The 19,086-nt window shown below is 41.5% G+C and overlaps 1 protein-coding gene across 2 annotated transcripts in view; it reads left to right on the top strand.

The window, feature by feature from the left end:
- The first annotated feature begins 1,614 nt into the window (after window positions 1-1,614).
- NAMPT (nicotinamide phosphoribosyltransferase) overlaps window positions 1,615-19,086 on the top strand; it is a 30,479-nt gene continuing 13,007 nt past the window's right edge. For both annotated transcript variants that reach the window (XM_021534669.4, XM_021534670.4), the window contains exons 1-6: window positions 1,615-1,745; window positions 12,952-13,108; window positions 14,374-14,477; window positions 17,277-17,405; window positions 17,865-18,023; window positions 18,366-18,502. In XM_021534669.4, the coding sequence (XP_021390344.1) occupies window positions 1,686-1,745; window positions 12,952-13,108; window positions 14,374-14,477; window positions 17,277-17,405; window positions 17,865-18,023; window positions 18,366-18,502 (746 nt within the window). In that variant the 5' untranslated portion in view covers window positions 1,615-1,685. The remainder of the gene's footprint in view (window positions 1,746-12,951; window positions 13,109-14,373; window positions 14,478-17,276; window positions 17,406-17,864; window positions 18,024-18,365; window positions 18,503-19,086) is intronic.

Here is a 19,086-nt window from a genome sequence, read left to right on the forward strand (position 1 = left end):
ATCAAATTAATGTGGCTCACAGGGATGCTATGGATACACCAGAATCTATATAGAATGATGTCAGAAATACCTAGATCTCATTCCTAGCCTTACTCTTTGCAATTTTTTTTGGACATTCTTATTTCTATTAAAATCTGACTGGTGAAACCAAGTGTGCCTGAATCATGTTAATAAACAGTGTTTATAAAATTTTTGGGTTTGTATATGATCAAACAACAACTCAAGTTTTAATTCACCAGTGGTTTTACAGAAAAGCCTAACTGAGCAGCTTTTTCTTTTTTTTCTTTTTCTTTTTTTTTTTTTTAAATGCACTAGAGTAGCACTGTTAATAGTTATTTTTCCATATGCCTGATTAGCAGAGAGCGAGACAACCATCTTCCAGCTGTGGACGAGCCATGGCTGTGACAGGAACTGTATTTACTACTTGCACCAAAAGAGTGTTCTCTCGCCTCGGAACAATTCACGGACTCAAAGAACCCATCAGGCTGGAAAAGACCTTTGAGATACCAAGCCCAGCCTCTGACCGAACGCCACCGTGCCGACCAGACCGTGGCACCGAGTGCCACACCCGGTCTGTCCTCGAGCTCCTCCAGGGACGGTGACTCCACCACCTCCCTGGGCAGCCCGTTCCGATGTTTAATCCCGTTTCTGTGGAGAATCCTCCCCAGTGCCCGACCTGATCCCGCCCCGTGCAGCTCGATGCCGCGCACTTTTCCCCCATGCCCTGCGAGAAGAACTCGGCGCCCACCCGGCTACACCGCCCGTCAGGTGCCGGTGGAGAGACGAATCACCCGAGCCCCCTCTGCCTCCTCCAGTCGATAAATACCAGATTTTAAATACGGTTCGGAAACCGCAAGTATTTACTCCAATTAGAATACCGGTTAAAGTTACAATGAGTATAAAACAAAGCTTTTGGAACGCAGGTGTAACTTTATATGTAATCCCTGATCAACAGCAATTCAAGGAATGCTAGAAGTATTTTCTGTCAGAGTGTCACGTTCTTCCACGGAGGCAGCCGGTGCCGTAGGTCGGCAGCGGGGGTGGATGGAGATGTGGGTGCTCGGGAACGCCGGGAGGTCCTTTCCCGACGGGCATCAGCCCCAGGCCCCGGCAAGAGGGACCTCAGCGGCTGCCCTGAGCTCGGTCCGGCCGGGACTGGGTTACGGGAATGCGGTCGGGCTGTGCCGGCGCCACCGCCCCTTTCCCGGAGCCGCGGCCGCCGAGAACCGAAACCGCGGCCCCTCCGCGCACGCGCGCACCGCGCGCACCGCCCCCGCCCGCTCGGCCCCGCCGCCCGTTCAGCCGAGCGCGCGCCCCGGCCGCAGCCAGAGGGCGCTCGCCGGCCGCGCGGTGACGTCACCGAGCCGGCCCCGCCCCGACCCCAATGAAAGAGAACGTGCGGCGCGGGACGCTCCCAGCCCGCCCCTCCCCCTGCACCGGCCGGCGGCGGGACCAATCAGAGCCCCCGCGGCGCCCCGGCCCCGCCCCCCGTTCGGTGACGTCACGGAACCGCCCTCGGTGGCAGAGCGGCCCAACCAATCAGCGCCCCCGCGCGCGCCCGCCCAGGCCGCGATCCTGTGTTTCCGCCCCGCCCCCTCTCCGCGCCCCCCCCTCAAAGCGGCGGCGGTGGCGGCGGAGCCCGGTCCAGTCCGTGCGGGCGGCGGCGCCTCCCGGGGCTCGGCGACATGGAGTGCGCTGCGGCGGGAGCCGAGTTCAACATCCTCCTCGCCACCGACTCCTACAAGGTGGGCACGGACAGTCGGGCGGCAGAGGGGGGGTCACCTCTGCGGACACCGGACCCGCCGGTGCGCGCCATCCGCGGGACGCCGAGCCAGGCCGGCCCCGCCGCCACCGGCCCCCTGGCCGGGGCTGGGAGATCCCCCGGGGCGCCGGTGAGGATGCCCGGCCTCACCCGGGCGGTGCGGGGGAACGGTGCAGGCCCGGCCGGGGCTGCCCCTTTCGCCCCCGGCAGCCCCGAGCCGCTCCCCGCGGGGTGCCGGGGGCCGCGCAGCCGGGGGGCAGCGGCGGGGCCAGAAAAGAAAGTGAAAGCGGGCGGGGTGGGCGCCGCCATCCCGCCGCCGCCGGGCGTGGGGGGCGGCCATGGCGGGCACGCGGCAGGCGGGGGCCGCCCGGCCCCAGCACCGGGCTGCCCGGCCCCCGCCCGGCCCCAGCACCGTGCGGCCCCGCCGGGCTGCCCGGCCCCAGCACCGTGCGGCCCCGCCGGGCTGCCCGGCCCCCGCCCGGCCCCAGCACCGTGCGGCCCCGCCGGGCTGCCCGGCTCCAGCACCGTGCGGCCCCGCCGGGCTGCCCGGCCCCCGCCCGGCCGGGGTCGCTGCCGCGGGGCTCTCGCTCCCTCCTCGTCCCTCCCGCGCCGCTCCCCTCGCGCCCGCCGCTGCCTGCGGTTGTGCGCCTCGCGGTGATGCAGCGCGCTCCGGGAGCCGGCTGGCGCAAAATCCGTGTTTTCTAGCCCTGTGCTTCGCTCTCGGCCGCTGCGGTGTCCCATTCGCTAAGCAAGAGGTAGGTTCAGAGGGAAAGTCGCGCTGCCCGGCTCCCTTCGTTTCTCGGAAGCGCTGGGGCTGACAGCAGTGACAAAGTGCAGGCGCCCGGTCCGCGCTCCGAGCCGGTGCGCTCTGACCCGGCAGCTCCGGACGGGGCCCGGACCTGCCCCGCGTTCAGCCTCCAGACCCTGGGCAGAGCCGGCGTGGGACTCCCCCCGCCTGGCCAGACACGCGTGCCCGGCCTCTCCTAGGCTGGAAGGCTCACTTATTTCTTCCAGAAGCTGCATTGCAATGTCGATGAGGTTGTTGGTGGCCTAAACAAAACTACAGTAACAATTGTAAAGCATTTCTTGCGTTTTAGCTCTTTGAACGTTGGGATGCTGGGATGAGTTTCTGGGGTAAGGGTACTTCTGGATAGAGGAATTGAAAAAGCAAAAGCTATGTTGCGACCAGGACTTGTTACTGAGTAACTTCCAAAGTACAGTAGTTGCTGACTTGTGGTAATATTATTGTTGCTATTACTATTACTTTCATTATTATTATTATTATACATTACACCAAGATATAAAGAAAGTTAACAGCTATAGTTGCTATTTTTGGGAAGGAGTTTTGGAAGGTGGGGAGATGCTGATAAATCTTGGAGCAGCTCAAGCAGGGCATCCTGACGCTGCGACTGAGGGCTTGCAAAGCTGCCTCCATTTCAGGTGTAAGCTGGCTACAATGCCCTTTATGAACTAGATTTAAGTGTTTGTTATCTAACTTATTCAAATATGGAAGATGCACTTTTTTCCCTGTTTGAGACTAATCACATTAAATACTGCAGGCCTGGGTTAAAACAATATCTACTTAAAATCTAATTTGTACACTACTTTTTTTAATTCTCTGGGTGTGCTCAAGGACCGATGGTGGTGCAGCATACTGACATGACATAAAACCAGTTTGCATCTGTTTGCTGTTTCATAGTATAGATGACTTGGTAACATTCCAGGAGTGGTAGAAATCTTAAAGAGGTCAAATAAAGGCCTGAGGTGGTGTTTTCTTTTTTTTTTTTCCCAGTTTGAAACCAAATTTGGATGAGTTTTTTCTGTGGCAGCTTAAGAGCATATTGTATTATATTTAGAGCAGTTGCCCCCCTCAGTTGCTTTGTTAGGGCTATTCAAATTGTCTGTCTTTCCATATGCTTTGTTCCAAATCTTAGGAATTCCAGTGTCTCTGAACAATGCTTAAACAAGTAGCTGCTTTTATCTTGTTAGGTAACGTGAGCAAACATCGCTTATCTCCTCCCTGGATGATACTGTTGTTTCCTAATCAATGAAACACACTTAGCGAGAGCACTTTCAGTAAAATTGCACTAAAATATCTGGTAGTTTGCAATGTCAAGCTTTTTACAGGAGTTATAAAACACTCTTGTTAGCAATTAAAACAATAATGAGAGTTGGTAGGAGCATTGTTTTGTTTTTTTTTTTGTTTAGGTGGTTCTGCTGCATCCACAACTGTAGCATCTGTTTGTGTATGCAGAACTGTCTGTACGCAACATTTAGACTGATAAAAAACATAGGTCAGCTCAGAAGTTTACATGGTGATCCAATTGCAGTAGATGCCAGTCCATACAAGCTAATGTTGGTGACAAAAATCACATAGAAATAAACACCTGTAAAGGAAAAAATACATGCAGATCATAGTCAGTGGTACAACCCTAGATTAGGCAGTTGTCAGTCAGAAAAAAGTTGTGGCATTTCAGAGTCATAGCTGTCACCATTTGTTGGTTTGAGTACTAGCTCCAGTGTCCCAGTTCTCTCGGTGCAGTTGGAAATTTGGGGTAAAAAAACAACTCATTACTGGTTTAGTGCCTGTACAATTTCAGAAACAAACTACTCTGGTAGGCAGAGATTTGTCTGTTTACAGCCAGTCCAGCCTCCCTTCCTTCTACACCATTTTCCTGTCTGCATGTGCATCATAGGACATTTCCTCTTAATAGTGATTGCTAAATATTCAGTTTCAAAACCTTCAAAGTGTTTTTGAAAAACTGCTGAGTATCATGCTGATTGCTAGTAAAGTGAATATTTCTAGATAGGAGTAGTTCCCAGTAGGTGAATATGCACTGGTTCTAGTACCAAACTTCTATTATAGACTGGAGCTTACTCAATTGTACAAGCGCTCCAGGATTTTGAGGCTAGGTTTCAAATTATACAGTTTATCTCCAAACCCAATAACAAGATAAATTATTTTACATCGCTTAGATTCTTCTTCTGTACTTTATTCCATTTTCTTAAGCTTTTACAAATCCCCCAAAAGTATAATTCCTCCTGTATGCTGGGAATTATATGCCGTCCCTGCAGAGTCTGGGCATGGGCATATGGTATGGGTTGTGTGCAATGTGCTGATAAATAACAGCAGTCTTTTTAATTCTTCTGATCATGGGACTCTCAAGAGATTCATCGATGCAGTGTTATCTGGAGAACCTCAATGTCTTGATGTGCACCATAGCAATGGCATTTCTATTAGTGAAGCTTTCTGCTGGTCACTTGGTATTACTGAAAAGGAGAAGTATTTGAAGTCAAAGTCTGTGTTGTTAGAAAGCTGCAAGTTGGGAGGGGTATAAGCTGGTTCTTTGAAAATCACTGTTTGTGTTGCATGATGTCTTAGTCTCGTGTCTATAGCAAGACACAATTTATATAGCTCCATCTATACAGCTATATATCCATTATACAGTACTCTATCAGTCTTGCCCCTCTGACAGTGGGGTTCCGTTCACTCTCTGCCTTTCCTCAGTGCCTCATTTGTCTGACATCACTGACACACTTCCTCTGCATTTTATTTCTCTTTGATTCCCAGTGCTCTGTTTAGCCTATATTTGTTTATTTCTGCACCGGCAAGAAATATGCCAGAGTATAGGTAGTCTGAAACTGTATTGAGAGGATCAGCTTGGTAGAGCTGTGTTGTTCAGTGGGAAGACAGCCGTGACTGGCACAGAGCAGGCTGGGGTTGCATGTACCATGAGGAAAGGCTATTGATTGAACCTTGTTTGCTGGGGTAATAATAGCTTATTTTGCTTTTGCCAATGAGATCTATTACTGTTGCTTGGCATGTTTTGTAATTAAGCTGATAGTTATAATAAGCTGCCATGCAATTACCTCTTAGGAGGAGCTGACTTGCTATCTAGACTGTAAATGAGATCTGTTTCTGAATTAATTTCTTTCTGGATGCTTCAAGGAAACCCAAAATGTATGTTTTAATTCTGTATGCCTTACATGTTGAACTTCTAAGTATTTGTTACTTCAGATGACTTCTTTTACTCTGAGTGGATGTAGGAGAGCACTGAGTTCTGAAGCACTTCACGTGAGTGTGTTTATTCTAGGCTCTGACAGCCTGTATATTCTTTATTTAGAAGACTAGAGGTATGTGAGGAAGAAACCTGAGTACTCTTTAGCCTGCTGGAAGTGACTAGTACTTAATGACTGCAAAATATTCTTTACAGCAACCCATATATATATTTTTTTTTCTTAATTATAATTTTGTGGTGGGAGTGTGAGTGTGTTATCTCCTGTAATTCTGCCAGTGGAAAGCACCGGAAACGTCTGGCTCAACAGTCCTTGTAAGACACAATCTTCACGCTCTCTAGCCTCATTATCTTCCAAGTTTTGATTTGCAGTCACATGGTCCTGTTACAAACCCCAAGACACCATTGTTCGAAAGGAGCACTGCAAGTGTACAGTATTCAGACAATTTTTAAATTAATGGGAAGCAACCCTTTTAGAACCACTGCAGCTTTCATTGTTGAAAAGGTAAATATTTTTCCTTTTTCATTAAGGAATGGGAAACTTAGTGCAGCATGTGGCATGATACAGTGGAATAGTCACAAATGTGTAGACAGTAAACATAAGGCATTTTGTCATCTCTTTGGTGATAATCTTGGATTTAAAACTGCAGGCATGACTGAGGTAGAGTTAATTTCCTTCCTAGTAGCTGGTATGAGACTGTTTTGAATTTGTGCTGAAAGCAATGCTGATAATTCAGAGATATTTTTGATTTTGCTGAGTAGTGCCTGCACACAGTCAAGGCCTTTTCTGCCCCATACACCAAACCATGGGGTTGCACAAGAAGGTGGGAGGGGATGCCGACAGCTGACCCAAGGGATATTCCATACCACATGACATCACGCTTAGTGTATAAAGCTGGGGGAAGAAGGAGGAAAGGGGGGAACATTTGGAGTAGTAGCATTTGTCTTCCCCAGTAACTGCTACAGGGCTGCAGCCCTGTTTTCTGGGAATGCCTGAACACCTGCCTGCCACTGGGAAGTAATGAATTAATTTCCTATTATGCTTTGCTTAGATGCTGAGAAGTTTTGCTTTCCCTGTCTTTATCCCAGTCCATGAGTTTTTGACTTTTACCCTTCTGATTCTCTCCCCTGGTCCCACTGAGAGGAGTGACTGAGTGGCATTCAGGGCTTGGTTTCCAGTTGGGGTTAAACTACAACAAAAACCATGAAAATCTTTAGTAGTAAAGTAATCTACTCCAAAATGTTGCTGTTTTTAAGCACTGTATTTTGTCTGAGGAATTTAGAACATATTCAGTTCTAGTGCTTACACTTGACCTTGTGCTTTAAATGAATGTGGACCTGGTCATGTATAACATCTCTGCTGATAATGTGCAGCTTTCATAGGAATTCAGTGGCTTGCATGTGCTTTCCTTATTTTTCATAGTATTGACTGGTCTCTCAACTTCTTTTTTCTCACCTCTGGTCCTCTTTTTTTTCAATGCACATATAAGAAATGATGGATGAATTCAAAAATGGAGACATTAGAAGCGGTACAAGGTTAGCATTCAGTCATAACCTCTATTAGCTTATCTCTCTCATCTCATAAGAGCAGATATTTCCCAATATTCTCACTTTGGTTCTTGAACATTGTCTCAATCTCATGTATTCTAATAAAGGGCTTGGAGCCTCTCTAAGGCTTTTTTCCCCCTCCATGGTAATCTGATGCGCATATAGTCAAAATAGTAAGATTCTACTTGATGCAGATTTTTTTTTTAACACACTTAAAAATGTCTTGCACTTTACCTGCTGTTGTTGGATGCCCTCTTGTTCAAATAAATTTATCATTTAACCATACTGGCTTTTTGTTTGATTTTCATTTTCTCTGTCGTGGTTGTGCATTCCTTCTGTAATTGCTTGAATGCTGCCAAAGCATTCCTGTTGAATATAACTGTTAGTCACAGTTGTGTTGGGTTTTTTCCTGAAGAGGGTCACAATGTCTTATCATTGCTGTTAATTATCTCATCTCAGTGAGGTATATCTGATAGAGCAGTCTCTTTGCTCCTGAGTCCTGGTTCATCTCCTTATTGTTGCTAATAATGTTGTTTTCCATGCAGGTTGTTGGCAAACTTTGCTTTTAGCTGCTCTGTTGGCTAAATCTCCTAAAGGTTTAGGTAAAGCAGTATTTAATCCCATGGCCTCTTTCCATAATGTTTGTAAATAATATGTAATACCACAGTTCGTGGAGGTCTTGGGGTGCTTTGCAGTAGTCTCCCTGGTGTAAATAACAGCAGTACCACTGCACTAAAATTGTCTAACTCAGTAAGACATACTGAGGGTGAGGAACCCCCAGATACCTCCTGCAGATCAAGGCTGGCAGTACAGTGACCAAGCCTGTGCTTTGGCCCCTGGCTGCAGACCAGCAGTGTCCTGGCCAAGTGGCCCAGAGTCCAGGCCATGCTATTTCTGGTTTACCTGCCACCTGTCCCTCTGATTCTCCATGATTGTGTCTATGTGTCACCATGGGTTTGGTGGGGCCAGGTTGTTCTGTATCCATCTAGCACTAAGGATTTTTCAAAACAGCTCTAGAAAGTTCAAATACTGTCTTACTTGAGCTGGTATCGTCTTATCACATGAGAGTTACAGTACAGGCAAAATCCTACTGGGTGAATGTTTGGGGATTTGCTATCTTCACTGTAGACAGGGCTTGGAAGCATCTTGTCTGGTGGTTCATGTTGGCATCTGACCTAGGGGGGCATCAGGAATTGCCACCAATGGAAATTTTGGCCACACCTGACTTCACACATCCCATCTGTTTTTCCCATGTTTTCAAATGGTTGAATTACATAGGCTTAAATAGCCTTTTAAAGTAAGTTTGTTGCAATGTCTTGTATAACAAGCATGTAGATTATAAGAATATTTGTATTTTTATGTCAAAAATCTTACCTAGCTTAGAAAAATGCAGTATTTATCTTGGTCATCCCTGTTTTATAATGAATATCTGTAAATTCCTTTTTCTTAAAATTTTAATGTTTGGGGTGTTTTTTTTGATAATGATCTAAATGCAATTTGTACTTCATGGTTCTTCCCTCAAAAAACTTGATTTACTTAAATAAATGTAGTCCTTGTTGGAAGTATTCTTTGTTTGGAATATACCTTTATTTGCATTACATTAAATAAGGAGCTATCACAACTGGAATAAAAGTGCTCTATTTCAGTCATAATACATAATCTTGTAGGTAGTAGTGGCAAGGCTGTTTGTCATATGTTTTATAGACAAAACCTAAACCTCAGCCTTTGAACTAAACATCAAAAGGCCTTTGAAGATACTTGGGAGAGTTGTTTTCTTGTAAGGGTCTCTTAATCCCAGTAGAGGCTTTTGTTTGCTTTTCTGTTTGTTGGTTAGGGGGCTTTTTTCTTCCTGAAGAGAAGGGCTTTCCTATTGAATTTATAGTCACTCCTACTTATCAAAAGCTCATCTTACAAGTCCTGCTTCTGTCATCCCCTAACTGAAAGCATAGTTATCAATACTGCCTTAATCTCTTAAGTCACATAAAAGTTAATGTCAAATATTGCACGTTACCTCTGGTTGTCCTTTTTACTCTCCTTTAGGATACAGAAAGATGCAAGTCCTCGTGAAACAAGATCAGACTTTTTTTGAAGCATAGTTTTCATTGTCCAAGCGTTGTGTCAGGTTTTTTCTTGTTGGTTGGTTTGTTGTTTTCATTTGAATTCTTTGCGTCTTTTGTGACCTGTTCCCACTCCTAGACCTTGATTTTTTTTTTTTTCACACTGTGTTTTACCACCAGGTATTTCACTACATGCCAAACCTCCTGACCACCACAATGGCAGATGGGTGGAAGCCCAGAAAGAACAGCTAATACAATCAGCTGCTGTGACATTTTATGGGCAGATATTCCTGATATGTGTGGTGCTCTGTCTGAGGACTTTGGAGTAACACAGATGGCCAGATAACTCAGCAGGGGTTGTAGGTCTTGTGCTGAACTTCTTACACACCTATACAACATAGAATCAAAGAATAGTTTAGGTTGAAAGGAACCTTCAAAGGCCATCTAGTCCAGCCCCTTTGCAATGAGCAGGGACACCTTCAACTAGACCAGTTTGCTCAAAGGTGCATCCAGCTTGATCTTGAGAGTTCCCAGGGATGGGTTATCTGTCACCTCTCTGGGCAACCTGCTCCAGTGTTTCACTACCTTCATCACAAAAAATTGATTGTATCTAGTCTAAATCCACCCTCCTTTAGTTTAAAACTATCACTCCTTGTCCTGTTGCTACAGGCCCTGCTAAAAAGTGTGTCCACATCATTTTTTATAAGCCTCCTTCAAGTAACCCGTGGTTAGCAAGTGTGGTACTTTTATTGAGTAATATTTAAAAGGGTGTCTCAGCTTTGTAGGTAAAACTAACAGCTTTGTGGAATGTCAAAGAAGTGTCTTTAAAATTACAGCTGTAAGGTTTGCTCAGATGTAAGTATTTTAATTGCCAGGGATGTGTATTTTTCACTGCTTAAATAGATTTTAATGTGCGAAGAATATAATTGAATACTACATGTGTGATTTGCAAAGTTAGTTCCTTATCTCCTTCAAGTACTTACAGCAGCTTAATCAATAAAATTATATTTCTGTTAAACATGAAACTTTCATATATGTTTTAATCCCAAGAAGTAACTATCGTCTGGACACTAGCTAGTATGTTCAGGTTAAGATCTAATCTTATGTCAGAAAACATAGCTAAACCTGCGATGCAATGTTTGAGAAACTTGAGTGGGGTTTTTTTAGGTTGAAACTGTCAGCAAGTTGGTCAGGAGGAGCTGTGTCCTCAGGTATGCTATATAAAGGACAAATCTGTTAGCATTTCAGCCTGATTTCAGCTCTCAAGTTCTGGTTTGCAGCCAGAGCACTGAGTTTTGTGATCATGCTTCAAAGCAGAGCTAGAATAAATCCCTAAAAGAATGTACTTAAATGCAATAAGAAAAGGTGACACCAGCCCAGTGGGTGCAGTGTACGCCCTAAGTTAATTTGGGCTTGTAACCATTTTGACAGAGAGGAACACATAGCTGGAGGAGATGCCTTTGAACTGCCAAAATCAAATATATTTTCAAGATGTGAGCAAAAGATCACACAAATTTTCATTACGATATAGGTGTTGGCTTCAGTAACTTGCTCATAATTGGTAAGCTGTATAAACTTTTTAAAAGAAACCTGAGTATCCTATCTCATGCAGATAATAGTTTTCATTGCTTTGTTTGAACTGTTGTGATGACAACAGCAGCATTGCTTTGGTTTGTTCTCAAGCTTGCTGCAAGGAATTGAGATACTCATTTAGACAATTTGTCCTGGGACATTTGCTGTGTACACTTGCAGCTGCTGAGCTCTGTTTTGAGCCTTTACTCTGAAATCACAAATTCAAGTCCAGTACCAATTGTAAAACAGGACAAAATTTCTCATGACATTGCTGTAACTTATCATGGTGACACGAGTAGGAAAGGGGGGAGTTTCCACTCTCTTTACAGTGCTTGAGCATTCTAAGGATTTGTTACAGGTTTTTTTTAAAGTGCATTTATACAATTTCTTGTAAAGGGTTTGTATACATATTTGTGTGTGTGTTCATATACCCACTGGTTAGAAAGACATGTCAAATGGAGCCTATTTTTGTCTGCTCTGTAGTAGAGAAGAGAGGATGGTGTATGTTTTCTTTTGTGTAGGGATTTTTTTTTTCTTTAAATGTGATGATATCATGCAGAGAGTTTTCTTTGAGCTGGCAGTGTGATGTACTTCTTGGAAGTTCTGCATTGAACTAGAAAAGGGCATGTTATAATTTATGAAGCGAGACATTTATTAATAGCTTGAACTAACTCTAAAAGCCAGGTTTTGTCTTTGGGTCTAACATTGCTACTCTTAGGCATTTTGCTTTTGAGTGGCTGTGGAATTGTAACAGAATAGGTTTGTGCTCCATTAAATGCTTGTGGTGCCATGCTTTGTCTGAAGTCAGGGCAGAAAACATGTAATGACAAGCTTAGATTTTATTTGATTGGCCTTGTAAACCTCATACAAGCAAAGACAATAGAATGATCTTTAAATTGATCTTTCTTGTGGCATTGGAAACACAACCATAACAGCATTGTGCTGGTATAGGAGAACCAAAAAATTCAGTTGAATAGTTCATTGTCCAAACTGAGTGACATACTAAATTTAAATTACATTTGAGAGGAGAAGGAAAACTGTCATTTTGAAATTCTTTAAAGCACACTTTTAGGACTAAAGGTAGGGCAACCTTCAAATATTTTTTCTTTGAGAATGTTGGAGATAGTTTTACCACTTCTCCCTTCTTTTCCTGAATTTTTAAAACTATCCCTTTTCTAATTCCTTGTAGTATTAGAAACAAATTTTTAAGGCTATTTGGAGTAAGTAACAGCAAGAAACGTATAATGAATTCATACTCTAACCTGTAAATATGGGAGTTTGAAAAAAATTTAGACATGAGTTTCCAACCATTTGAATTTTGTTCTGATGTACATTATTTTCTCAGCTGTAGGAACTGTTTTTCCTTATGGAATGTATAGACTTGTTCACAGACTTCTCATCATAATTTAAGAAAACTTTGATACCTTCAACTTCAGGAATACTTTACTTTGATTTGTGTATTCAGTAATTTAAACATTCATAGTGCAAAGTTTCTGGCATTATGTATTCTTTTTGTTTAATATGGAATTAAGGATTTTGCCTGGAGTTGGCTTTTTACACATTAGGAGATGACATTTTGCAGGTTTAAGGTTTTAAGTGTGTAGAATGTACTTGTTTCAAATGCTGTTATTACTCAAAGTGAATTTCTGAATAAACAGACCTGGCACATTGGTGTTCAGTGCTACTCCTGAAATCCTAGCCAATCTCTTTCCCAGTTAATCAAAGCCAAGGCATCAGGGGAGGGGGAATTTAAACTTGAGAGAGAAGACTTGACAAAGAAGCAAGGAATAACAAAGGGAAGAGAGTCTTTTAAACTGAAAATTGAAGGAGGTTAAAAACCTGGAAATTCTGTAAATAATTGTGTAGAATGTGAATGGATAAATAATCACAGTCCAGAAGAGCTGAGAGTTACTTTTAAGCTTTAATGTAAAAATATGATTTCTCTTGTGCTTTGTAGTGATGTTTTGAGTTCTTACTGAAGCTTTTCTTGATGTAGGTTACACACTACAAGCAATATCCACCTAACACAAGCAAAGTATATTCCTACTTTGAATGTCGTGAAAAGAAGACTGAAAATTCCAAATTAAAGAAAGTGAAATATGAAGAAACAGTTTTTTATGGCTTGCAGTACATTCTGAATAAATATTTAAAAGGTAACTCTCTCAAATTCTACTAAAACCTTTTCTCTAATTAAATATCTATTTTTTTTCTCAAGCTGGTATTCTTATAGTTGAAACAATTGCGGGTTATCCTGATACCCCACAAGTAGTGGCATGCATAATATCTTATTTACGTGATTGTGCAAAAAAGTTGTCCACCCTCATAAAATGGTATTAACTTCTTAATCCAGACACCTCTCTACTATCTTTATGCCAATGGTGTATTAAAAATTAAAAGGTGTTTATGTCGCAACTTCAGTGGGCAAAATTGCAACCAATGGAAAGAGACCAAGCTGTGCACAGAGTCACAAGCAGATAGAAGATTTGATGGAAAATACATTTTGCATTTTCAGCATTAACTTCAGTTTTGCATTTGTTGGTTTGTTTACTGTGTGAACCAATAATGGTTTTAAATTTCCTTAAATTAAATTTTAATTTTCCTTAAATTTTGGGTGGTCCTCAGCTTAGATCATTGAGTATGGCAGCTGTGGTTTTTATACTGATAATTTTAAGAGTAACATCTGGAAATTTCTTGCTGCTGTTTAAGATCTTTTTTGCTTTCTTGCCTTGTGTACAAATATCACATGTTCTGACCTGAGTGCGTGTTGCCTTCTGCCAAGCTTTAAAGGGAAACTTTATTCATATGTCTTACATATTTTTGTCTTGATCCAATAAACATCTCTGCCAATTCCACCAAAGATTGAAATTCCATTATAACCAAAACACATTATAATTTTGTTTCTTTTGTCTTTAGCAGTCTGAGGGAGGTTCTCTAAGGTAGATGACTGGCCCAACAGCAGTAGCATGCTTATTCAAATAATGTGGTTAGTCTATCACAAGTGGCCAGTCAAAGGTTGGTTGCAAAGTCTCTCCATGGGGATTCTCCCTGGAATGGCACAGCTTAACCCTTGTGCTAGATATGTCATTGCTGCATGTACCAACTTGCACAATCAACACATTCCTCTGTGAAAAACGCTGCTGTTAAACCTCTTGACTGTTTTTTGACCATCATAAAAGAGTAATAATCTCAAAATTTTCCTGAGTCATCTGCAAACCACAATTGTATTTTACCCTCATGGTTTCTTGAGCATTCTAATCTGTATAATAAAGTTAGGTTTAAACATATTGCGTTTGACATTTTCTTCATATCTTTGTTGAAGGCAATGTAACTTTGCTGTGCCTGAACCTTTTTGTTATTTATTTTATCAGTTGATGAATATTGCAAGTTTCTAAGCTTTAATCTGTTTCTGAAACTCCAGGTAAAGTGGTGACCAAAGAGAAAATCAAGGAAGCCAAAGAAGTATATAGGGAGCATTTTCAAGATGATGTCTTCAATGAAAAAGGATGGAACTATATTCTAGAGGTAAAAAAAAAAAATGCAAAATAGTTGGGCATCATTGTGAACAATTTCTGAATCAACTGTAAAATAAATATGACAGTCTCTTCTTTTAATCTTCATAGCAAAGACTGGATAAATTTTAAAAGACTGGATAGCTTTTCATGTTTAGTATACAGGGAGTAGCAGCTGTCAAAGAATAATCATATAATTGTAATTCCTTAGAGAAAAGTAATTTTCATCCTTTCAGATGCCAAATGTGGCTTTGCAGGTAATAAGGATTTATGGCTGCCGTCAGCCAGCTCCTGTGAGTGAGTGTGGGCTTGTTGGCAGGCTGTGATACAGCACTCAGTGGTTGCCTGCATCATTTATATTTCTTTCTCTAACTAATCATTGCAGTGTTTACTCTAATGCAGAAAGCATTGCAACTTCTTGGGTATATAAATAGTTCCAGAAAATACACGTTTTGTTCAGTTGTGTTGTAAATTTTTCAGAGATATGAATGTTGAATTTTATTATAAAATACAAGGCTTGAGCACTTCTGACACACAAAACATTTTGAGTCTTTTCATAGTTATCCCTTCCTCCTTTTGTTTAAAAAAGTGCTGGGCTTCAGGTAATTACAAACATCACTTCTCTGTAAAAGCAGGAGATTCAGACTAATAGCATTCATCAGAGCTGTACTAATCTCTGCAGATTAATTAAATGCTTCGTTTCATTGTGGGTTTTGGTGAGTGAATATTTTTGGCATTTGAAAGCCCCTTTTTTAGGCCTTTGCATTTATATATCCCTGGATACCCTACTTGTCTGTACTTTTATGGTGGCATCTGTTTAATGTATCTGGATGTCATCCTGCCACACACTGGACCATAGCTGTGCAAGAGGAGGTGACTTTCAGCTGAATGTTGCAAATGAGAGCAAGGTAAATAAACCCACAGTTTTCTGAGAGAGTTATGGAGAGGTTTGTGAGGACTTGCATCCAGTTAAAGTAACTACAAATGTGAATTCAATCCATATTTGTGTTTAAGCTACATTAGGCACTGTGAACTGCTTTTATGTGTGTTAAAGTAAGCTTGATCCCTCTTTGGGTAAACGGAATTAATACACTTTTAATGTTGCATGTCTGTCCTCACTGAGTTGTAATGTGGCTTAACTAAGTCCATTCAGCTTTTGGTCTAGTCAAAATAAGCATTCCTGCATATCCTCTATGTATGTCTATTCCATTGTCAGGTTTTCATATTAAAAATGTATGTGTGTGTATATTTATATATATATATAAAAACCCAAACATGACTTTCATGTCCTGATCTCATATGCTGGTGGCTCTCAAATTGGAAGTGTATGTACTCTTGGAGTCTTTGTGTGCCCTTTATGCCCAGAGTCCCTGCTTCTGCTGCCTGAATTCCAGTGTCTGTTCACACACCTGCCACTGTTTCTCCCTAGCTCAGTTGCCTCAGGTGTGGTAGGTAAAGTGGAGGGGTGCAGTGGCTGTGTGAGTGAAGTGCCAGGATGAATTTGAAATGTATACATCTCAGTTTGTAATGAGCATAAATGAACGGGTAAATACTGATAGTGTGAATTGCTAGAAGAAAGAAAAGGATTTCCTGGAGAGCAGTGAGCTGGTATAAAGGCTGGAAGTTGGCAGGAGTCGCTGATGAGTGATAGAGATGGAAGTCCTGAATTGTACAAGTCAAGTCTATCCAAAATTTTTGCATAGTGCTATAATACAGAGCCATGGCATGATCATATCACTTTTTTCCATGGGCAAAATCACCAACAGCAACTTTGAAATCTGTTTGGTCTTTTTCTCACTTAACTGTACTTTCACCTTTATTGAATCATGAATAAATTATTTTGAGCCTCTTTGAAGGCTTTGTTGTCTTTTGTTAATCCATATATCTCCAAATCTAACAACTAGACCCTGTGTGGTATATAAACACAGTTTGCTTCAGGATATTACATTTTTGAATAAACTTTTAAACTGTAAGGTAGAAGAGATTTCTGATGTCTGTTGAGTACTGGAGAATTATGTTTTGATGCTGCTTATGAATCTCTAATTTCTCTGAATTAATGCAGTTTTTGTTGCCTATAACAGAATATCTCATTGGAAGCTTTCTGTCAAAATACATTACCATCCAAAACATTTTCAGTATTGCCAATACAGCTTGCAGAGCTCTTTCAGAAAGTTATAATTAGTCTTCTAGACTTGCTATTTGCAGGTTACTCTTTTTCAAAAGGCATATTTTACACAATATTTAGTCCTTTGGGGATAAAAGACTGACAAAAGAGTGACGTTCCAATGTAAGACTTCATGTTTAAGAAGCTTAAGTAATTGAGATGAAAATATTCTCTAAAATAGTTATTAAATGGATCCTGCTGTAATAAATGAACAAAGCACACATTCATACTAAGCAAAACTAGAGGATTTTTTAAAAAAATCTGGATAGTAGCTAAACCTTTTCTACCTTACTGCATGTGAAAGCATTGAAGAAAATGAGTAGTAAATATTTCTCGTTTTGTGGGTAGAATTTAGGTGTTTTTATAGAATGCTTAAGCTTTCCTAGTTCTATTTGCCCGAGGAATACAACTGATAACCATAATTTGTTTTGATAAAGAGACTGGTTTTTAAATTATGGGATTTGTGTCCTTTTTTGATAAATACGGATTTTTTTTCATTTATTTGGACTGGTGGGTTTATTTTTACAGTTGGAAGAAATTAAAAAGAAGGCTTTTATCTACTCATAGCCTTTTATCCATTGCAGTTAAATAAGAGCTGTTGGTCCTAATCTTTCCTGGTGTCTAACAACATTACTGTTTCTTACACAGAAATATGATGGCCATCTTCCCATAGAAATAAAGGCTGTTCCCGAGGGCTCTGTAATTCCCAGAGGAAATGTTCTTTTCACAGTAGAAAACACAGATCCAGAGTGCTACTGGCTCACAAATTGGATTGAGGTAAGTTTTGGAAATTTAACATGTTTTTTCTAAGTAAATATTAATGCACTTAAATTAAAGGGTGAATCCTGTATTGCTTTACAGGAAATCTCTGGCAGCTTTCATTTTCTGATTTAATTCTTTTCTGTAGTTGTCTTACACAGGCCTTTTTTCCTCACCTGGCAAGGGATCATAATAGTTGTACAGGAAATTCACAGCAGTACTTTTATCCATCAAAAAGGAGGATGGGGGAAACTGTGTGTCAGTAGTTTGCTAGTGATAACTCCTGAGAAGGTCAATACCTTGCCTACCTTATAAAAACTAATTACTTAAACCCTAAAGCAAACTGTTGGAGGCATCAGTACTTTCTGAACAGGGAATGAAAATAAATAGACCTTTTTATGCTTGATTAAATGCCAAGTGGGCATTGTCAAGCTCTAAACAAATATGCACTTAATATTATGATGGATTTTGTTTTAGACTATTCTTGTGCAGTCATGGTACCCAATCACAGTGGCTACAAACTCTAGAGAGCAGAAAAAGATTTTGGCCAAATATTTGCTGGAGACTTCCGGCAGCTTGGAAGGACTGGAATATAAACTGCATGACTTTGGCTACAGAGGAGTTTCTTCACAAGAGGTAAAACTGCTTAACAGTTTCAAAAGTCTGATTGTTTCTAATTATGAAAAGCTGTAAATGTGTCTGTTAACCTCTGTAGCCCTGTTGAGCTCTGAAATTGTGAATGCACAGAGCACTGTGTTTGGTCTAAGTGTGGAGGGGAAGGTCTGGCATGGGGGTGGGTACAATGTCTGAACTGTGACCACTGGACTGGGAGAAGTTTTCTGTCTTCCCAGTGTAAGTGAATGAAGAGAATATTGGTGAAGTGGGAATTGAGTCAGTCTTGATGTTATAAACAAGTGTTAGGTGGTGACTGGAGGCTTCTGTATTTGGCATGGAAACTGAAAGTTGCATCTTCTTCAGACTGCAGGAATAGGAGCTTCAGCTCACTTGGTGAACTTCAAAGGAACAGACACCGTAGCAGGAATTGCATTAATTAAAAAGTACTATGGTACGAAAGATCCAGTTCCAGGATATTCTGTTCCAGCTGCTGAACACAGGTAAGATATTAGTCTAAGCCTTTCTAAGAGTAGCTTAACAAATTACCCATCTTTGTATCCAGAAATATACCATACAGTATTTGCCATAACTGATCCAGCTGTTGAAGCTGCAGTTCTGTACTGATGCCCCTATATGGTCTAGGGGCACATATGTAGCATGATTTTTCTTAGCTAATAAATATATTTTAAATGTTTTTAACTCTAACCTTCTTACCAGTGAATAAGCTTGAAGGTTTATAGTCTATAGATATTGAGGATTCACATTATGAACTTCAAATTTTGTTTTAAATATAAAGTCATAAATTGATAAGCTGTGAGTTGCAGTTCTGGACTCTCATTGTTCGTGTTCTCCCTCCAAAAGAGACAGTTGTTCTCAAGCTTCCCATCAGTATAACTAGTAATGGTAGATCCTTGTAGTATCACTAAGAGTGGTGAATTAGTTTTTAAGAATAAGGAAACTGATCTCAAACATTTGAGAGAGAGAGCTCTTACTTTTTTTCAAATCCATATCCTGTACAAGGTTGGGAGTGAATGCAAATCCTTGAATTTCAGTTGCATGTCTACACACAGAAATGAGAATCTTA

The sequence above is a fragment of the Lonchura striata genome, chromosome 1A (assembly GCF_050655825.1).
Source record: "Lonchura striata isolate lonStrDom1 chromosome 1A, ASM5065582v1, whole genome shotgun sequence".
In the NCBI taxonomy this organism is placed as follows: Eukaryota; Metazoa; Chordata; class Aves; order Passeriformes; family Estrildidae; genus Lonchura; species Lonchura striata.